At 66.5% G+C, this 15,804-nt stretch overlaps 1 protein-coding gene across 1 annotated transcript in view; it reads right to left on the bottom strand.

Annotated features, from left to right (window-relative positions):
* Positions 1-15,402, bottom strand: part of PLXND1 (plexin D1) — a 40,340-nt gene extending 24,938 nt beyond the window's left edge. Inside the window, exons 1-5 of the mRNA XM_051851742.3 lie at positions 13,924-15,402; positions 2,197-2,373; positions 1,032-1,163; positions 732-832; positions 503-632 (exon numbers count right to left, since the gene is read on the bottom strand). Coding sequence (XP_051707702.1) covers positions 503-632; positions 732-832; positions 1,032-1,163; positions 2,197-2,373; positions 13,924-15,261 — 1,878 coding nt within the window. The 5' untranslated portion in view covers positions 15,262-15,402. The remainder of the gene's footprint in view (positions 1-502; positions 633-731; positions 833-1,031; positions 1,164-2,196; positions 2,374-13,923) is intronic.
* Between the last annotated feature and the right edge of the window lie 402 nt (positions 15,403-15,804).

Below are 15,804 nucleotides of genomic sequence, written 5' to 3'. Positions count from 1 at the left end.
GGCAGGACCTCGCCATTGCTGCCTGACAGAGCCCTGGCACACAGCCACAGGCCCCATACGCGGCCTCCTCTGAGAAGAAATGTGGTGAGCCCGGTTCCTTCCCTGTGCCGGGACCAGGAAAAGGCAGGCGTGCTCTCCCCTCCCCCACCGCACCCCTTCCTCCTGACGCTCTGCAACCAGCCCACTTGTGTTCAAATTGCATTTCCTGCGCTCTGCTGCTGTGCAGCCCTGAGCAGGCTGCTCTGCCTCTCTGTGCCCAGGTTTCCTCTTCTATCACACAGGGGTGCTAGGAGCACGCTTTGCAGGTTGGGTGAGGCCTAGCAGGGACACCCCAGCCTGCACACCCACACGTGCCTGGCGCATCCTAAGGGCTCAGGACGGCCCAGTCACCGGCACCGTCCTCATTATCTGTCCCCAGCTGGCTGGGCCCCCACGGGCAGGAGTCGCTGTCTCTTGGGCTTGTGCGCCAGGCACAAGAAGGCTGCCAGCCGCCGCAGCTCACCGGGTACTCCTGGCGCACGTCGATCTCGGCGGGCAGCACTGTCATGGCGGGGCAGCGGCTGGGGCCCTCGCTGGCGCTGGTCCAGAAATGCGGCTGGCTGGCGTTGGCGCAGTCCTGCTGCCGGCTGCACCTGCAGCAGTGAGCACGCAGGGTCAGGGCGCAGGCCCGGGGGTGGCGCCCCCTACACCACAGCCCCTGATGCTGCCCAGCGCAGGCGCCCGGGCCTCACCGCGTCTCCAAGGTGCACCAGCCGCAGTAGGCATCCGCGGCGCCCACGCAGTCCGCGCAGGTAGAATGTACCTCGCACGCGGCCACCTTCACCTTGGTCATCTGGAGGCAGAGGCGGGGCCCAGCTCAGTGAGGCTGCCAGGGGCGGAGCAAGGGAGGCTGGGGAAACTGAGGCTGGACCCTGGAACAGGGTACCGGCTATGCTGGGAGGCGGACAGCACGTAATGGGCGGGGCAGGAAATAGGACGAGCATGCGCAAAGGCGGGGACAGCCGCAGAGTCGGTCTGGGCGCGGGCCTTACCTGGTGGGACGTCATCAGGTACAGGTAGCCAGGGTCTGCTGGGTCAAACTGCATGACGTGGTGCACGGGCTCCCCGTAGGCCACGGTCACCACGCGCCGGCTCACCACCTGCATGCTCTCGTTCATGCTGATCTGTGGGGTGGGGGCCGTCAGGAGGAGCTGACCCTGCGGGCCTCCCCCTCCTATCTTGGGAAGTCGCAGGCACAGCGGGGCAGGGTGGGCACAGTGTGGCTCTGCCTCCCTCACAGGGGTGTGAGGATCAAACGAGCCCTCAGATGCCCATGGCCCTCGAGGCGCCACGTAGACAGTGGGTGCCCATAACTGCAGCTTCATGGGTGGGGCTGGAGGAGAATCGGACCACGGTCCTGGACGGTCTGGCTTATTTGCTGCTGGACAGGGAAATCAAGGCTCAGAGAGCACCTGCCCGAGGTCACATGGCCGGGAGTGGCCGAGTCAGGATCCGAATGCAAGCACCTGACCCCAGCGCACAAGTACCCGATGGCCTCCTCCGCTCCCAAGGACCCCCAGAGGGGGACACCCCCGAGCCACACACCCCTGCTGTTCCCCAACACTGCCCTGACCTCCGGGCCCTGCCCTCTCCCCAGCCCCTAACAAGCCGCGGCGTCTGCTCAGGCAGCTGCGAATTGGATTATGAGATCTGAGTCAATCAGGCCAGGGCCTGGCGCAGGAGGGGAGCTGTCCGGCAGCTGGTTTCTCCCACGGTGCTTGTGAGCAGTGGCTGGGGGAGGCACGGGCGGGGCGCTTCAGCTCCCAGTGTGGGAAAGGCGGGCTCTGCACGGCCCTTCCCAGCTCCGGGAAGCACGGGGCCAGGAGCCTGCTGGGAACCGCTCCAGACACCTGTGCCGCTGGGGCGGGGTGGGGGGCAGAAGGCGTGAAGGGGCCCCTACTTGCCAGGCCGTGGCCTCACGCCATCAGAGGCCCACGACAGCTCACGGCCCTAAAGAGATGGAGAAACTGAGTCCTATAGAGAGAACATGCAGTGCCCAGGGTCCAAGAGGCAGTGAGACTGGCACTCAGCCCTGCCCAGCTCCAGAGCCCCGGACGAGCAGAGAGAAAGCACGTCTCTGAGCCTCGGCCCCCCTCCTTTGTAGCACCCTCGCTTGAACTGCCAAGGCCACCCTCAGCCCCCCGCCCCCGGCCCTACCTTGAGCAGTCTCCCGTTGACCGTGCCCAGGAACACGGCTGTGTAGTTGTTGGCGCTGGCCACGGCCACAGAGGTGAGGCCCGGGGCACGGAACACGGGCGTGGCCTTGAGCGGCTGCAGGATGGACAGCGGGTGCTGTAGGTGCGCGGCCCCGCAGTCCAGCTGCTCGGGCTGCAGCTGGAAGAGAGAGAGCGTCAGGCGCCAGGCTGCACGGCCGGCTGGCACGGGGCCCCGGCGCCGCTGCGACCTGGCTCCCCGACACAGACAGGACCCTGTCCCCGATCCCCAACCCTGGCTGAGTCACCAGGCTGCCCAAGGACGGGAGTCGGGCGAGGGGAGCAAGGAGGGCCGCATCCTCGTGCAGCCCCAGCCTCTCTGCGTCTCCATAGCAACCTTGGAGGTCCCTTCTGCTGGCCCCAGGCCACCCCAATGCCCCAGCAGCTCACGGCGCGCCAGAGGGAGGCATCCACCAGCCGAGGCCCTTCCTTTCCCACACACGTATCCCCTCATCTACCCACACTGCAGGTGGGCAGACTGAGGCCAGGTGCATCTAGCCACAGTCCTGCGTGCACATTGGCTTAGGGTTGCTGGTGGCTGGGGCCTTGTCCCTGGCCATCCCCTGGTCCTGCTTCCACCCTCCCTGCCTTTCCCTGGGTCCCGGGGGTGCTGGCAAAGCTTCCTCCTGCTCAACAATGCACAGGATGTGCCTGTGAGAGGAACACGGGCCAAGCACACAAACATGCAGGCGCAGTGTGGCTTAGATGCGTACGAAGGGGACACGACCCCTGTGCACGGTCAAGGGCACTGAGCAGTGAATGACCACACAATGGCCAGGAGCTGGCCCTCAGCCCCAGTGACACCCCAGATCCACATGGGCGGTCCCACCTCACACTTGGGGACACTGAGGCACGGAGCGGCCCACGCCCTGGGGCCCCCAGATGCCTGCACCTGCCCACCACAGGCAGGGGCAGGGCAGTCAGCAGCCGTGGCCCCAGGACGGCCAGAGGGCACACCCCGGGGAGACTTCTCCTTGCTCCTCCTGTGCGTGCTTGACTTCTGCACACGGCCCAGCTGGTTTTCAAAGCAAACAGTGAGCAGCGAGCGGGCCCTGCTGGCCTGGGCCAGCAACACAGCGGAGCCCCCGGAGGGGCTGAGCCCCGGGCTCAGAGATGGGTGGGGCTGGGGGACTCTGGGCCAAAACCTGTGAGGGCGAGGTCTTCCAGAACAGGGCTGCGAGTGGCCTGGGCAACCACATCCCTTCTCGGACCTCAGTTTACTCATCCATAAAATGGCCACCTCCCTCATAGGGGCGGGGCTGGGTCACTCCTTGTAAGGCCAAGCCAAGCGCCTGGAAAGTGTTCGCGGGGCTGGTTCCAGCCGTGACGATGCTGTCGTCATGGCGTCATGACGTCACAGGATCCACCATCCTCCAACCTTCCCAGCTCCCCACCCGGCTCGCTCTACACCCACTCCTGCCTTTCAGACTCCACTCCCCCACAGCTGCCCTGACTTAAACCCTCCTCGGTGGTCTGCATCAATCCTGGGTCCTGACTGCTCACCTGAACCCCGCTCCTTTCGTCCTCCCTCCATGCCACACCAGCCTCACTTCCGTTCCTCCCTCGTCCCTGGCTGGGTCCTGCCCCAGGGCCTTTGCCCGTGCTGATCCCGCTGCCTGAATGCCAGGACCTAACTCTTGGGATCACAGGAGGCGCCCGTTCAGCCCGCAGCCCTCCCTGGCCCAATGTCCCCTGTGTGCACCTGAGTCAGGGGGCAGCCCTGCAAAGCGGGTGCTGGCCCAGCTCCTGGGCTGCCTCTCCCGGGCGGGGCCCCACCCCTCAGCCGTCCTGGGGGGGTGGGCAGGAGAGCAGGGGGGCCCAGGCCCCCAGGCCCCAGCCCTGTTCGCAGCATTACATAAGCTTTCTTCCCTGAATATGGATTACTGAAAATTAAGTTGCTTTAAAATTAAAATCGCACACCCTCGCCCAGGGACTGTGAGCCCTGGAGGGGAGGTCGGGGTGACCCCTTGGGGCTCTCTGCGCTGGGCCCTGCGATGGCGCCCCCCACGGCGCCAGGGTGGGGGTCCTGGGAAGAGCCGGACCAGGAGCCCTGCTCGGCCGCCCGCCCCGACTTCACAAGCCATTAATTCTGCACCGAAAGAATTTTCTAAAGAGCCTTTCCCCCCTACTTTTTTTTTTCTTATCCTAAAAATAAAATCTTAAAAAAAAAAAAAAAAAAAAAAAAGCCGTTAAAGGAGAAGTGAGCTGCAGGCTGCTCTCCGGGAAGCTGGTTCCTGACCGCCAGCCTGGGACTGCCAACAGAAGCTGGGACCGCGTCCCCCCCAGCCCCCGCCCCCACGAGCTGGGGGAGGGGACAGGCTCGGCCCCGCCCCTCCACGCCCTGCTCCTGTCACCCTGCCACTGCCCTGCCCCCAAGTCTCTCTTTGCCCGGGTCTTTCCCAACTCCGATTCCCCGGGGAGCCGGGGCGGCTGCGCAATCCCAGCAGTCCCTCTGGCCCCTTGCACGACCCTGGCTCCCCGCTGCCGTCCCATCAGGCCCAGCGCTCCAGCCCGTCAGCGGCTCCTGCCAACTGCCCCAGCCTCCAGCCTCAGGTCCAACCACACTGGTGGCCATGGTTCTTCAAATGCGCCCGTCCTTGCCCGCTGGAGGGTGGGGGTAGTTCTGCGCCTCCAGCAGCCAGCACCCCTCCCACAGCTCCCGCACTGCCCTGGCCCTTCAGCCCGCTCCCGGCAGGCCCAGGCCAGCCTTGATGTGGCCCGGAAAAATCTCCCCTCTGTGACGGCACCATGTGGCCACAACTTCCACACTCATCACTGTAGCATATGCGTCAGCTTCTCCAAGGTGGGACCGCCCTCAGCGGGGAGTGTTTACTGAAGAAAGGAAACTGATTTTGACTAAAGTGTGAATGACTGTATTCAGCTGCTTCCTTTCCCTACAGGGCAACTAAGGGCGACACAGCTAACAGGGAGCTGCACTGCTCACCTACTGTGTACAGCGACTCAGGGAAAGCCATGTCCAGGCCCACACACCTAGTGGCCAGCTGGGTTCCTCTAAGAACCTCAGTTTATCCCTCTCTGAAATGGGGTGAGCTACGTCCTAGGGCCAAAGCTCAGTCCTGCCCAGGGTCCCACTAAATCCACCACCAACTGGAATGGGACTAAGCTCTCCCTCCAGTAAGCTGGGCCAGAGGCAGCAGCTGCAAGGGCCAAGTTCTTGGGCCTCACCACTGGCCCGCAGACCTCGCTGAGACCCCTGCTCAGGGAGGCTGAGGCCTCAGGGCGGGCGCAGCGGTTCTGTCCCAGGACGGCCGAGTTGACCACCAGGGCTTTGCGCCCGAGACGGACGCCCCGTCCTGTCCGCAGGTTTTCATTGTCATGGAGCTGGGAGAGCCAGGTCCCCGAGCAGACCGCGTGGTGGCCCTGTGCCCACACCCGGCCGGGGGCTGGCTGCCTGAGCCCCCACCCCCACCCCGTAGCCCCCCACAGCCCCTGAAGGGGAGGAGGGGCCGGGCACAGGCAGGCTCAGGAGAGGTGCACGGTGACTGTGCTCGCTTTGTCACCGTTAGGTCACTGTCCACTCCAAGGACGTCCCAGATAACAAGCTTATTTCAAATAAAAAAGAAAAAGGAACCCAAACCTGGGGCGGCTGCTTGGTACAGCGGTTAAGACGCCTCTCAGGACCCCCGCCTTCCACACCAGAGTGCCTGGGTTCAAGTTCCGGCTCCGCTCCCAACTCCAGCTTCCGGCCAGTGTGCACCGGGGAGGCAGCGGGTGCTGGCGCAGGTGCCGGGTGGCCCGGATGGAGTTCTGCACTCCTGGCTTTGGTGTGGGCCAGCCCTGGCTGTTGCAGGCATTGGGGAGTAAACCAGCAGTAGAAGATCTCTCTCCTCTCTCTCGGACTCTCGACGCAAACTCAAGTTTTGCCCCACCTGGCCCTGACCCCTGTGGCCACATCGCAACTCCTCCCCGGCACGGTCGGCCCAGGGGGGCTCCCCTGAGTGCAGCGATCCAGCATTTGCGCAGGGAGGCCCAGTGGAGCCCACACCGGCCTCTCACCTCTGGACCAAGACCTGCAGGCACAGGAGCGTGTCTCCCCCAGGCCAGGAGGGAGCCACGGGAGGGAGCAAGCAGGTGCCTCCTGGGGTGTGATGGACAGCTCTGAGTCCGAGGGTAAACCAAGGCACAGAAAGGGCCGGGGAAGGGGCAGTGTACCTGGGTGTGGAGACAAGGTGCTTCCTGCATGGCTGGGGCTCAGCCAGGCCCACGGGCAACCATCGGGGGCCTGGCCCCGAGCCACAGAGGAAGAGCAGCCTGGAGGAGTGCACGGCGGGGAAACCGAGGCACAGAGGGGGCAGAGCTTCCCCAGGACACAGTACGGCACTCCACCCCTGGCCCCACGCTGCCTGGACCAGAACTCCAGGGAGGCCTGGGTCAGTTTCCCCAGCCCCCTCTCCGGAGGAGGTGGGTCGTCCCGCCACAGGGCTCTGAGGTCATCCAGGCCAGCCGGACAGCACTGTGACCCAGCCAGCCGTGCTGCCCCAGGGACCCCTCGCTTGCCACCCACCCCACGCAGCCACTGCAGGCCCAGGCTGAGTGAGGGCAGACACCTGGCTGTGCTGAGGACCTACTGTGTGCACAACCTCACGGCTCCTCGGGGCACCCATGCTGCTGTGTGCCCATTTTACAGACCAGGAGACTGAGCCCGACAGGCGCTGAACCTCAGCCTCCTCTCCTGTGCAATGGGGACAAGGACCACAGCCGCCTGCATGCGGCCCCACTGCCCGGCCCACTGTGAAGGCCCAGGAGGCCTGCTGTGCTCGGCCTACCTAGGAACCAGTGCCCCAACCAGCGCGGACGGACGCGAGCAGCCCTTGTTTTGTTTTGTTAGCTGGACGCGGCCCCCAGCCCCCCATTCTCCAGGCTGTTTTTCATTCCCGCCCAGGCCGGCCCCAGTTCCAGCTCCCCTCCCCCAGGTCCCAGAGGAGCTCTGTGCGGGCCGGGCAGCTGGCGGCTCTTCCTCGGCCCAGGAGGGGCCGTCATCCGGGGCTCCTGCCTTCACGGGCGGGGTGGCAGCACCCTCGATCCAGTCTCTCCGCACCCTGGAACGGGTTCTGCCTCTGCTTCCTCCTCTGGGGGGCCCCTCCCCCCAGCCCCTGGGCTCCTGGGGGTGCAAGCTGTGTCCACACAACTGCTGGGGGGCACAGCTGCAAGGCCATGCGGCTCGGGACCGTCGGCAGGCGTCTCGGGCTGTGTCCCCACCTTGGAAGCACACACCAGGGGCCACATGGCCGGCTGGCTGGCTGGCCACACCTCCAACCACTGTCTTGGTGCCGAGACCTCTGGCTGTGTGCCCTCACGGAAGCATGGCCACACCCTAGCGAGTCGAGGTCATTTCCCGGTGAAGGAAACTGAGGCACAGAAAGAGGGGGGCTTGCCCAGGGACACACAGCCACAGCGGCGGGGGCCTGGCCACAGCCTCACCGCCGGCCGCCACAGCACCAGCAGGCCCCCCCTCCACACCACGGCTGCTGGGAATGCAGCCTCCTTGGCACTGGACTGCAAGCCAGGGAAACTGAGGCCCAGCACTCTGGTGGGCTCAGTCCCCTCCAACAGGGGTGGCAGGCAGGGCCGGGCAGGGGCTGGCAGGGACTGGCAGGGAGGTGACCCCCTCCGTGCCAGCTCCCTCCCTGGGCCTGGCCTCCTCTCTGCCTGCAGCCCCCCCATTATTTACCGATCAGAGCAAAGTGCTGCATGAACGCCCCACTGGGGCCGCGCCGGCCTCCTAATGGAGCCGCTCGCTTCCTCCCTCCTCCAGCGCGTGATTTATCGCGTTTCAGGGCAGAGCACAGCGGCTCGCGGGGCTGGGCAGCCTCCAGCACGGGCGGCGGGCGGCACGGCCCCTCCGTCTGGGAGGCCTCGGCCCAGACACCCACTTCGGGGAGCGAGGAACAGCTGCCGCTGGAGGTGGTCAGGATCCAAACCCACGCGGCTGGCGCTGGGAGCTCATGCGGGCCGTCCCCACTCGGGGACCGGCTGGTTTCCATGGCAATCCCCACACCGGCATCAGAGCTGAGAAGGCCCTCGGGAGTCACCTGTTGCAGCCACAGTAGGGGCTCCCGCCAGCACCTGCCAGGACCGACGTGAGACCAGCAGCCAAGGGTCCTCCCGGAACCAGACCCACGGTCTCTATCCCCTCGCCCTGCAGTGTCCGAAGCCTGGAGGCCCGGCTCCCCCACTCCCAGCTCCACCTCTGCCTGCTGCCCAAGCCTCCACACCTGGGGCCTAGGCCTCTGATGTGTCCTGTCTGGAAGGCGTCTCCCGGTGCCAGTCACGTGGGTTTGGATCCCAGCAGCTCCCAGTGTGAAGCCATGCTCTTTGCCCAAGGCTGGCTACAACGCCCCCTCCTACAGGAAGCCTTCCCTGACTGCTCCACTGCGACTAGTCAGCATGCGGCACAGTGTGCGTGCTGCTGTGACTTCCTCCCGGGCCATTCCTCCTCTGGGAGAAGCCATGGAGCAAAGCCAGCCTCCTTCCCGCATTCCCCTGCTCGGGTGCCCACACAGCACGAGCTATCGCCAGGAGGTGCCAATGGGCAAAGGTGGAGACGGCCGTGCTCCCGGGGAACAGGAGCCCCACACCCAGTGGTGACCACACAGGGAGCGAGGAGCCCTCCATGTTCCCCACAGCAGCCCCAAGAGGGCAGAACCCCTGAATCTCAGTTTTCTCATCTTTAAAAGGGGCCCAGATACTCCCTGCTGCCCAGCCCCCCTTTGGAGGAACAGGCAGTCAAGGCTACGAGTGCGGGTGCCATGGCCAGGTGTCCACTCCACCTCCACCCGCTGTGTGACCGCAGGGGGGTTGCTTCACCTGGCGAAGCCCCTGCACAGAGTGGGGGACATTCATGCCATTGAGTTTTTGGGGAGAGGAAGAGATACTGCTGCCAGGCCACAGCCGGTGGAGGGGCCGGATTTGAGTCCAGAGAAATGGGGTCGGGGTCCACCTCCTGGGTGTGCAGGGCGGTGACGGATCCTCTGGCCACCCCCCTGCTGTCCTGGAGGGGACGCCGTGACCCCAGCCCAGCCCCGTGCCCAGGCTGATTCCCCCAGTCCAGTCATTCAAACTGACCACAGCTCTCTCTGCACACTCAAGAGGCCGGAGGTCGCTCTCACGAGGGGGAGTTGACTGCATCTTTGGTAGGAACCCGATGCCGTCGGGAGCTCCGCAGGCTCACCCTCCTGGCCACTGCCTGGGGCTGCTCTCATAGGAGCGACAAAGGGCCCAGCACCAGGGAGTGGCAGAAGTGGAGCCGGCCAGCGCCAGGCGTGCGGCCCGAGGCGGGAACTGCCTGTGGACCCGGACTCCCAGTATCCAGTCCCTTCCCCTCTCTGTGCCTTGGTTTCTCCATCTGCAAACTGGGGGCAGCAGCACAGTCTGCCAGGCCGGGCAGAAGGGCGCTGCTCAGAGCGGGGGGGGGGGGGGGGGATGGGGGACGGAGCTCAGAGCTGCCCGCCCTCCACACCCCTCGGGGCACCCCGGACCCCTGAGCCCAGGACAGCAGGGACCTGAAGCCGACTCTGCATCTCAGCCTGCGTCTTCCCCGACAGGCCCTCGCCCCTCTGCTCACCTGCTCCCAGGGCCTGGCCCTCCCTCCCGCAGCACCCCTCCCTCCCGCACATTCCACCTGCCCATCATTTCCTGTGCGCTCAGATTTCGATCTACCCACATCCTCAGATGCAGGCCCGGGCTGTCTTTCAGAGAAAGCACAAGGTCCAGAGAGGGCAGGTGCCAGGCCTGGGTCACAGAGCTGAGGGCCGGGACTCCACACCAGCCCCGCCCCAGGCACGCTCCCAGGAGCGCATGTGTTGGGGGTGGGGTGCTGTTCACTGTCTCTAGCCACAGCTCTGCCTGTGTCTCCACGGTCCTCGGCCCACCCTGCCCGCACCCCTCTAAAGCCCCCTGCCGGAGCCCCTGGCCATGCAGAGCTCAGCCCAGCTCCGCGTGCCGGCACGTGAAGCCCATCCTGGCAGCCTCACTCCCGCCGCCCCCACCTGCCATTTCAGGACCTAAATCGGCGCAGAAACTGCTTTCCTGACAACGGGCACCCGCCCACCGCGTGCCGGTTTAAAACTGCACAGTGTTTTTTTTTTTTTTTCCACCTTTACTATAAAAAGACACCTTGAAAACGTGGCAGTGACACTTGCCTGTGGGGTTTCCTTTTGGTTTCCACAGACAAATCCGTGGTCATCCCAAAGCAGAGGGGAGAGATCCAGGGACAGAGTTAGACTCCCTGCTCCCACCTCGCTGGGCAATCCTGTGCCTCAGTTTCCCCAGCAACAGTAAGTTCACACCAAGAGACCCAAGCTGCAGGCAACAGAGGCCAATTCCTTCACTCCATTTCTCCCTCAAAAGATCCTAATAGCCCCCAAATATGCCCACGGTCAGCATCCCCCCCCCAATGGGAGCTGATGCCACTCCAGCGTCACCACGGCGGCTCCGCCCTTCTGCCACCGGATTCTTGGAAGCATGGCGACAGGGGACAGATTGTTGAATGGAGCGGGCAGGTGGGCAGCAGAAGCCAAGTCCTGCCCAGGGAGAAAGTGGAATGCCAGAGGCCACCCAGCCAGGCCTTAGAGCCAGAGGCAGCCTGAAAACGCCTGCAGCCCCAGGGTCCCGCAAGAGACCCCGGGGCTGGAGCAGGAGGCTGGGTGTGCAGAAGCCTGCCGAAGCCGGGGAACACCCAGCAAGGCAGGGCCCTGCCCCCAGGCCAGCTCCACCCAGACCACCTGTGCTACACGGGACTGGGAGGGAGGAGATGCAGCTCCCTGGGGCCACCTGTTGCCTCCCCCTGCCCCAGCACAGCACCTAACTGCGGCTGGGCCCAACCCTGGGCAGTCTTTGCTCCTCCAGTCTGCTGGCCGCCACCCCTGGGGGGGACAAGGCCGGCCGCTGCAGCCCAGCACCCTCCATAGGGCCTAGCACAGGGCAAGAGCCCAGAGAGTAACAGTGGAATCCAGGGGACCCCCTGCCGGGACAGGGGCTCCACCGCCCGAGGGCTCCCTCCCACCAGCCCTTCCAAAACAAAGACAACCACAGCCCTGGCACCAAATACCCACAAGCACCTAGGGGCGGGGGCACTGGCTACTATTCCCGTCCTACCCCCCGCGCTGGATACAAACCTCCACGGCTCCCCCAGGCCCCCAGGATAAAATCCTGACCTCTCAGTCCGGCCCACTCGGGCCCCACCCCCACCCTCTGCTCGCAGCCACACCGACCTCGCTCACTCCTCCAGTCTCCCTCCAGGCCTCAGCCCGGGCTCTTCCCTCCGCAAGGATGCCCCACCCGTCCTCTTCTGCAGCCTCACCTGGCTTCCTCCTCCCCAGCCGCCCCGGCACACACGGCCCTGCGTGCTAAGGGCCTGGCCACGTCTCTCCATGGCTCACTGCACAGCCCATGAGAGCAGAAGCCAAGTGGGGCTCTGTGGGTCCCCAGCGTGCAGCACGGGGCTGGGCACACAGTGGGGTCCACACAGGGCCAGTGTATGGGGGCGGTGGGGTCTCTGCCGCTGCAGAAGCTCCTGTTAGGTCACGGCTGGCTGGACCAAACCTGGGCCCGTGCTAGGAATGTGCCCAGGACAGTCCCTGGGGTGCACCCACTGCGGGCCAGGCACTCTAATTCATTCGTTCCTCTCGTCCTGAAAATAAGCCTTACACATAAGATTGTTTTCATCGTCCCCACTTCACAAAGACACTAAGGCTCGGAGAGGTTGAATGGTGTGCCCAAGGCCACATGGCTGTGAAGTTTAGGGACGTGAACTCTGGTTCTCAACCTGTAGCAGGGGAGCTAGCCACAACCACTCCCTCCATGCTTGCTCCCACCCCCGCTAGAGGCCCAGACCCCAGGGCCCTGGGCACATCTGGGAGATGATGCCAAGGGCCCCGCCCACCGCCAAATGTGAGGACACAGGGAGGGGGGAATCTGCCCGGCCTTGGGGTGAGGAGGGAGCCCTGACCGCTGTGTCCCTGGAGAGGCCCCGCCCCCTCGGGGTGAGTCACCACACGGGGCCAGGCTGGGGACCAGGGACCGTGGGAACAGGGACATTTCTTCCAGAGGGGGTGGGGAGTCTGGGAGGCTGAGGAAACCCACAGACCAGCTTGCACCAGGGCCGTGGCACAAGGCCTGGAGCTGCTGGGCCGGCTGGAGGGTGCAGAGCAGGGTCCCCATTCCCCTCCTCCAGCCCTGAGACCCCAGTGCCACAGACACAGCCAGAGTCGGCCCTGGGGAAGGAAACGGTGGGTGTCCCGACCGCAGCTGGGCAGCCAGCCCTGGCGGTGTCGTGGCTCCCTGGGGCCCTGCCCGCTCACCCTGCAGGGCCTTCACCTGCAGGGCGGCCGGCTGGGCGCTGGGCAGTCGTGGGAGCCTGAGTCTGCGAGAAGAAATCTGTGTTTTCTCAACGGCCCAGCGCTGGGCACGCCCACAGGGCGACCATTAATCTTAGGAGATTCTTGTCACAGCCACCGCAGGGCCCCAAGAGGGGCTGGGCAGTCACCAGGAGGGGGGGTGGGGGACCCTCAAAGTGGGCAAGGGGAGGGAGCAGCCCCGCCCCAGGGCCCTGCTGGTGCCCTTCGTGAATCCCCTCCGGCCTCCCGCACTGCTGCGTCATGTCCCCAAGGGCAGCACACACGCTCCACACCACACACACACGTACACATGCACACACACACACTTGCACATGCATACACACACACACTCAGAGTCTACACCACACACGCACGCACACGCGCTCTGAGCTCTGTGTCCTATGGCAGCAGGGCCTCAGCATGAAGAACGCAGATGCTGAGGTTACAAAGCCAAGATTCCCGGCCCACCTCTGCTAGTCCCCAGCTGTGTGACCTTGAGAGAGTTACTAACCTCCCTGTGCTGGCTTCTTCATGGTAAACAGGAAGAACTCCTGAGTTAGGACCTGTGGCGATGCGCCTAGCGGGGACTCCACAGCCTGCTGTCTACCCGGTGCCTGCTGGGACTAATGCTCTGTACACCGTATCGGTTGAATGAGGGCACAAAAGCTGGCCTCACGTTTTTACCAACCCTGTGGCCTTCCCCGAGGACCTACTGGTTCCCAAACACCTGTGTCCCCTGCCGCTCAGGTACTCACTGCGCCAGTGTCCCCACAGGCACCTGCCTGCCGATACTCCCACAGGCCCCGCCCACTGGCACACACATCTGGGGCACACACCTTTGTCACTCGCGCTTTGCCACCACCCCCGAATCTGCAGGGTCCCTGCACACCTGCCACACCCAGGCACACGTCTGTCACCTGGCGGCACCAGCAGCCCTGATGGACTCACACAGCTGGTCCAGGCACTCACACCTTTGACCAGAGAGATGCTCACGTGCACCTGTGAGCCCCATGTGCACATCTGGCTGTCTGTGAACCTCTGGTTCTCTGTGGCAGCCTGGACCCCTCCAAGCACATCTGGGTATGTGCCCCGCGATAACCCAGCACTCACCCGGTTACCCTCTCCTCCACCCCACCCACCCCGGGCGGACACCTGGGTCCCCCCGTGAGCACCTGGATCCGTGTCCATGCACCTGCGACCTGGAGCGCACACCTGGTTCCCGGCACTCTCACGCCTGCGACCTGCTGGCGGCGCACGGCTTGCCGGGTGCCCCGCAGGCTCCCGCTCCCCGCGCCCCGCCACCGGGCCCGTACCTGGATATTGCGCTTGCGCTCGCAGGCCGGCCCGGTGCCCTGCACCACGCTGTCCAGCACGGCCACCACGTCGGGCGCGGGCTCCACGAAGCAGGCGGTGCGCGCGGCGCGGATGGCGGCCCGCACGTCGGCGAAGCGGAAGGCGCAGAGCGCGGCCGGCGCGGCGCGGGCCGCCGGGGCCCCCTGGGGCCGCTCGAACACGGCGAAGAGCAGCTCCCGCGCGGGGAAGACGGACACCAGGCGGCTGTAGAGGTCGCCGCGGCCCGCGCCCCCCGCGCACTGCAAACCCAGCTGGATGTAGGATTCGGTGAGCTTCTTGGCGTCGCCGCCGGCGCCGCGGGGCAGGCAGATGCGCGCCAGCAGGCTCCGCGCCTGGCTCTCCTTGTCGCCCGCACGCGCCTCGCTGTTGAGCGCCAGGTACGCGTAGGACGGCACGCCGGGCGGCGGGTCGGGCGGGTGCAGGAAGGCGCTCACGAAGCCCAGCTTGTGCTGCTCCTTGGCGCCCTGCTTGATCTTGAGGATGTTGTCGTCGGAGGGGTTGAGGTCGAAGGTGAAGAGCTTGGCCAGGTCGCCGCGCGCGTCCAGCGAGCGGATGGAGATCTCTGGAGTGTTCTCGAAGCGGTGGTCCTCCAGGCTGCGGTTGCGCGGGAAGAAGGCGCTGCCGTAGCCGGTGTACGTGGCGCCCACGAGCAGGCGGCTGCCCCCCGCGCCGGCGGCCGGCGGCAGCACCAGCGCCACGGTGGACGCGTTCGCGTGGTTGGCGGCCACGTTGAGCATGCTGGGGAACACGGCCACGGGCTCGGCGGGCGGCGCGGCGGGCGGGAAGGCCACGGCCACGGCCGAGATGTTGCCCCGGCGCCGCAGCTGGCAGAAGCCCTGGTAGATGGAGCCGCACACGACCACCAGGCCCTGGCCCGGGTCCAGCTGCAGGATCTTGTTGTAGTTGTCGGTGAGGCGCCGCGGGTGCTCGCACGAGGCCTGTGGCAGCTGCGGGGCGTGGCACAGCGGGCTGTCGGCCACCGGGCCCACGGCCGCCTCGGCCTCCAGGCTCAGGTTGGCGCCCGACAGCTGGTACAGGCGGTTCACGGCGGCCAGGTACACGGTGCCCGCCGCGCCGTCCAGGGCGAAGTTGTTGGTGGGCGTGGGCGAGGGGAAGCGGCGCTGGATCTCCAGGGCGCCGACCTGCGCAGCCCCCAGCACCAGCAGGAGCAGCGGCAGCGGGCACCGCGGGGCTCCCCGGAGCGGACGGCGCGGCGGCGGCGGCGGCAGCAGCGGCGGGGGCCCGGCCGCGGCGGCCCGGGAGCTAGGGGCTGCGCCGCCCGCGGCGCGACGAGCCATCCGGGCGTGCGCGGGCTGCGCGGCGCGGCGAGTGCATGGGGCGAGGCGCGGCCGGGAGCCGGAGTCCGGAGGCGGCGGGAGGCGGGGGGCGGGCCCGGGCCGCGAGGCGCTTCCTGCCCGCGCCAGCCGCCCCCGGCCCCGGCGCCCCGGCCCGGCTCAGCCTCGCGCGCGGCACAGCCCGGGGGGCGGGACGGGGGCGGCTCCGCGGCGGCCCCGCCCCCGGCGCCCGCCCCGGCTCCCCGGCGCCCGCCCCGCCCCGCGCCGCCGGCCTTGCGGCGGCTGTCGGGGGATCGTGCTGCCCCGTGTCCCTGCGGGACTCCGCCGCCGCCCCCGCGGCTCTGCGTACCCCAGGCTCTCGGGCGCGGTCTCCTCTTCCCCGCTGCGCGCCCCGCGTCTCTGTCCGTCCTGTCCCCCTCAACTCCGTGTGGGTCGCGCCTCCTCGCTCCCCTCGGTCTCCGCTCCCTTCTCTCGGTGTCTGCCTGGCCCTCCCACTTCTGTCGACCCCGCCCCCACCCCTGCCCTGTCTCGTTCTCCCCTCCCCAG

This window comes from Oryctolagus cuniculus, chromosome 10 (assembly GCF_051225735.1).
Source record: "Oryctolagus cuniculus isolate XC-2025 breed Fujian yellow rabbit chromosome 10, ASM5122573v1, whole genome shotgun sequence".
Taxonomy (NCBI): Eukaryota; Metazoa; Chordata; class Mammalia; order Lagomorpha; family Leporidae; genus Oryctolagus; species Oryctolagus cuniculus.
Note: the sequence above shows the minus strand (reverse complement) of the source record. Positions and strands in the feature narration are given on the sequence as shown.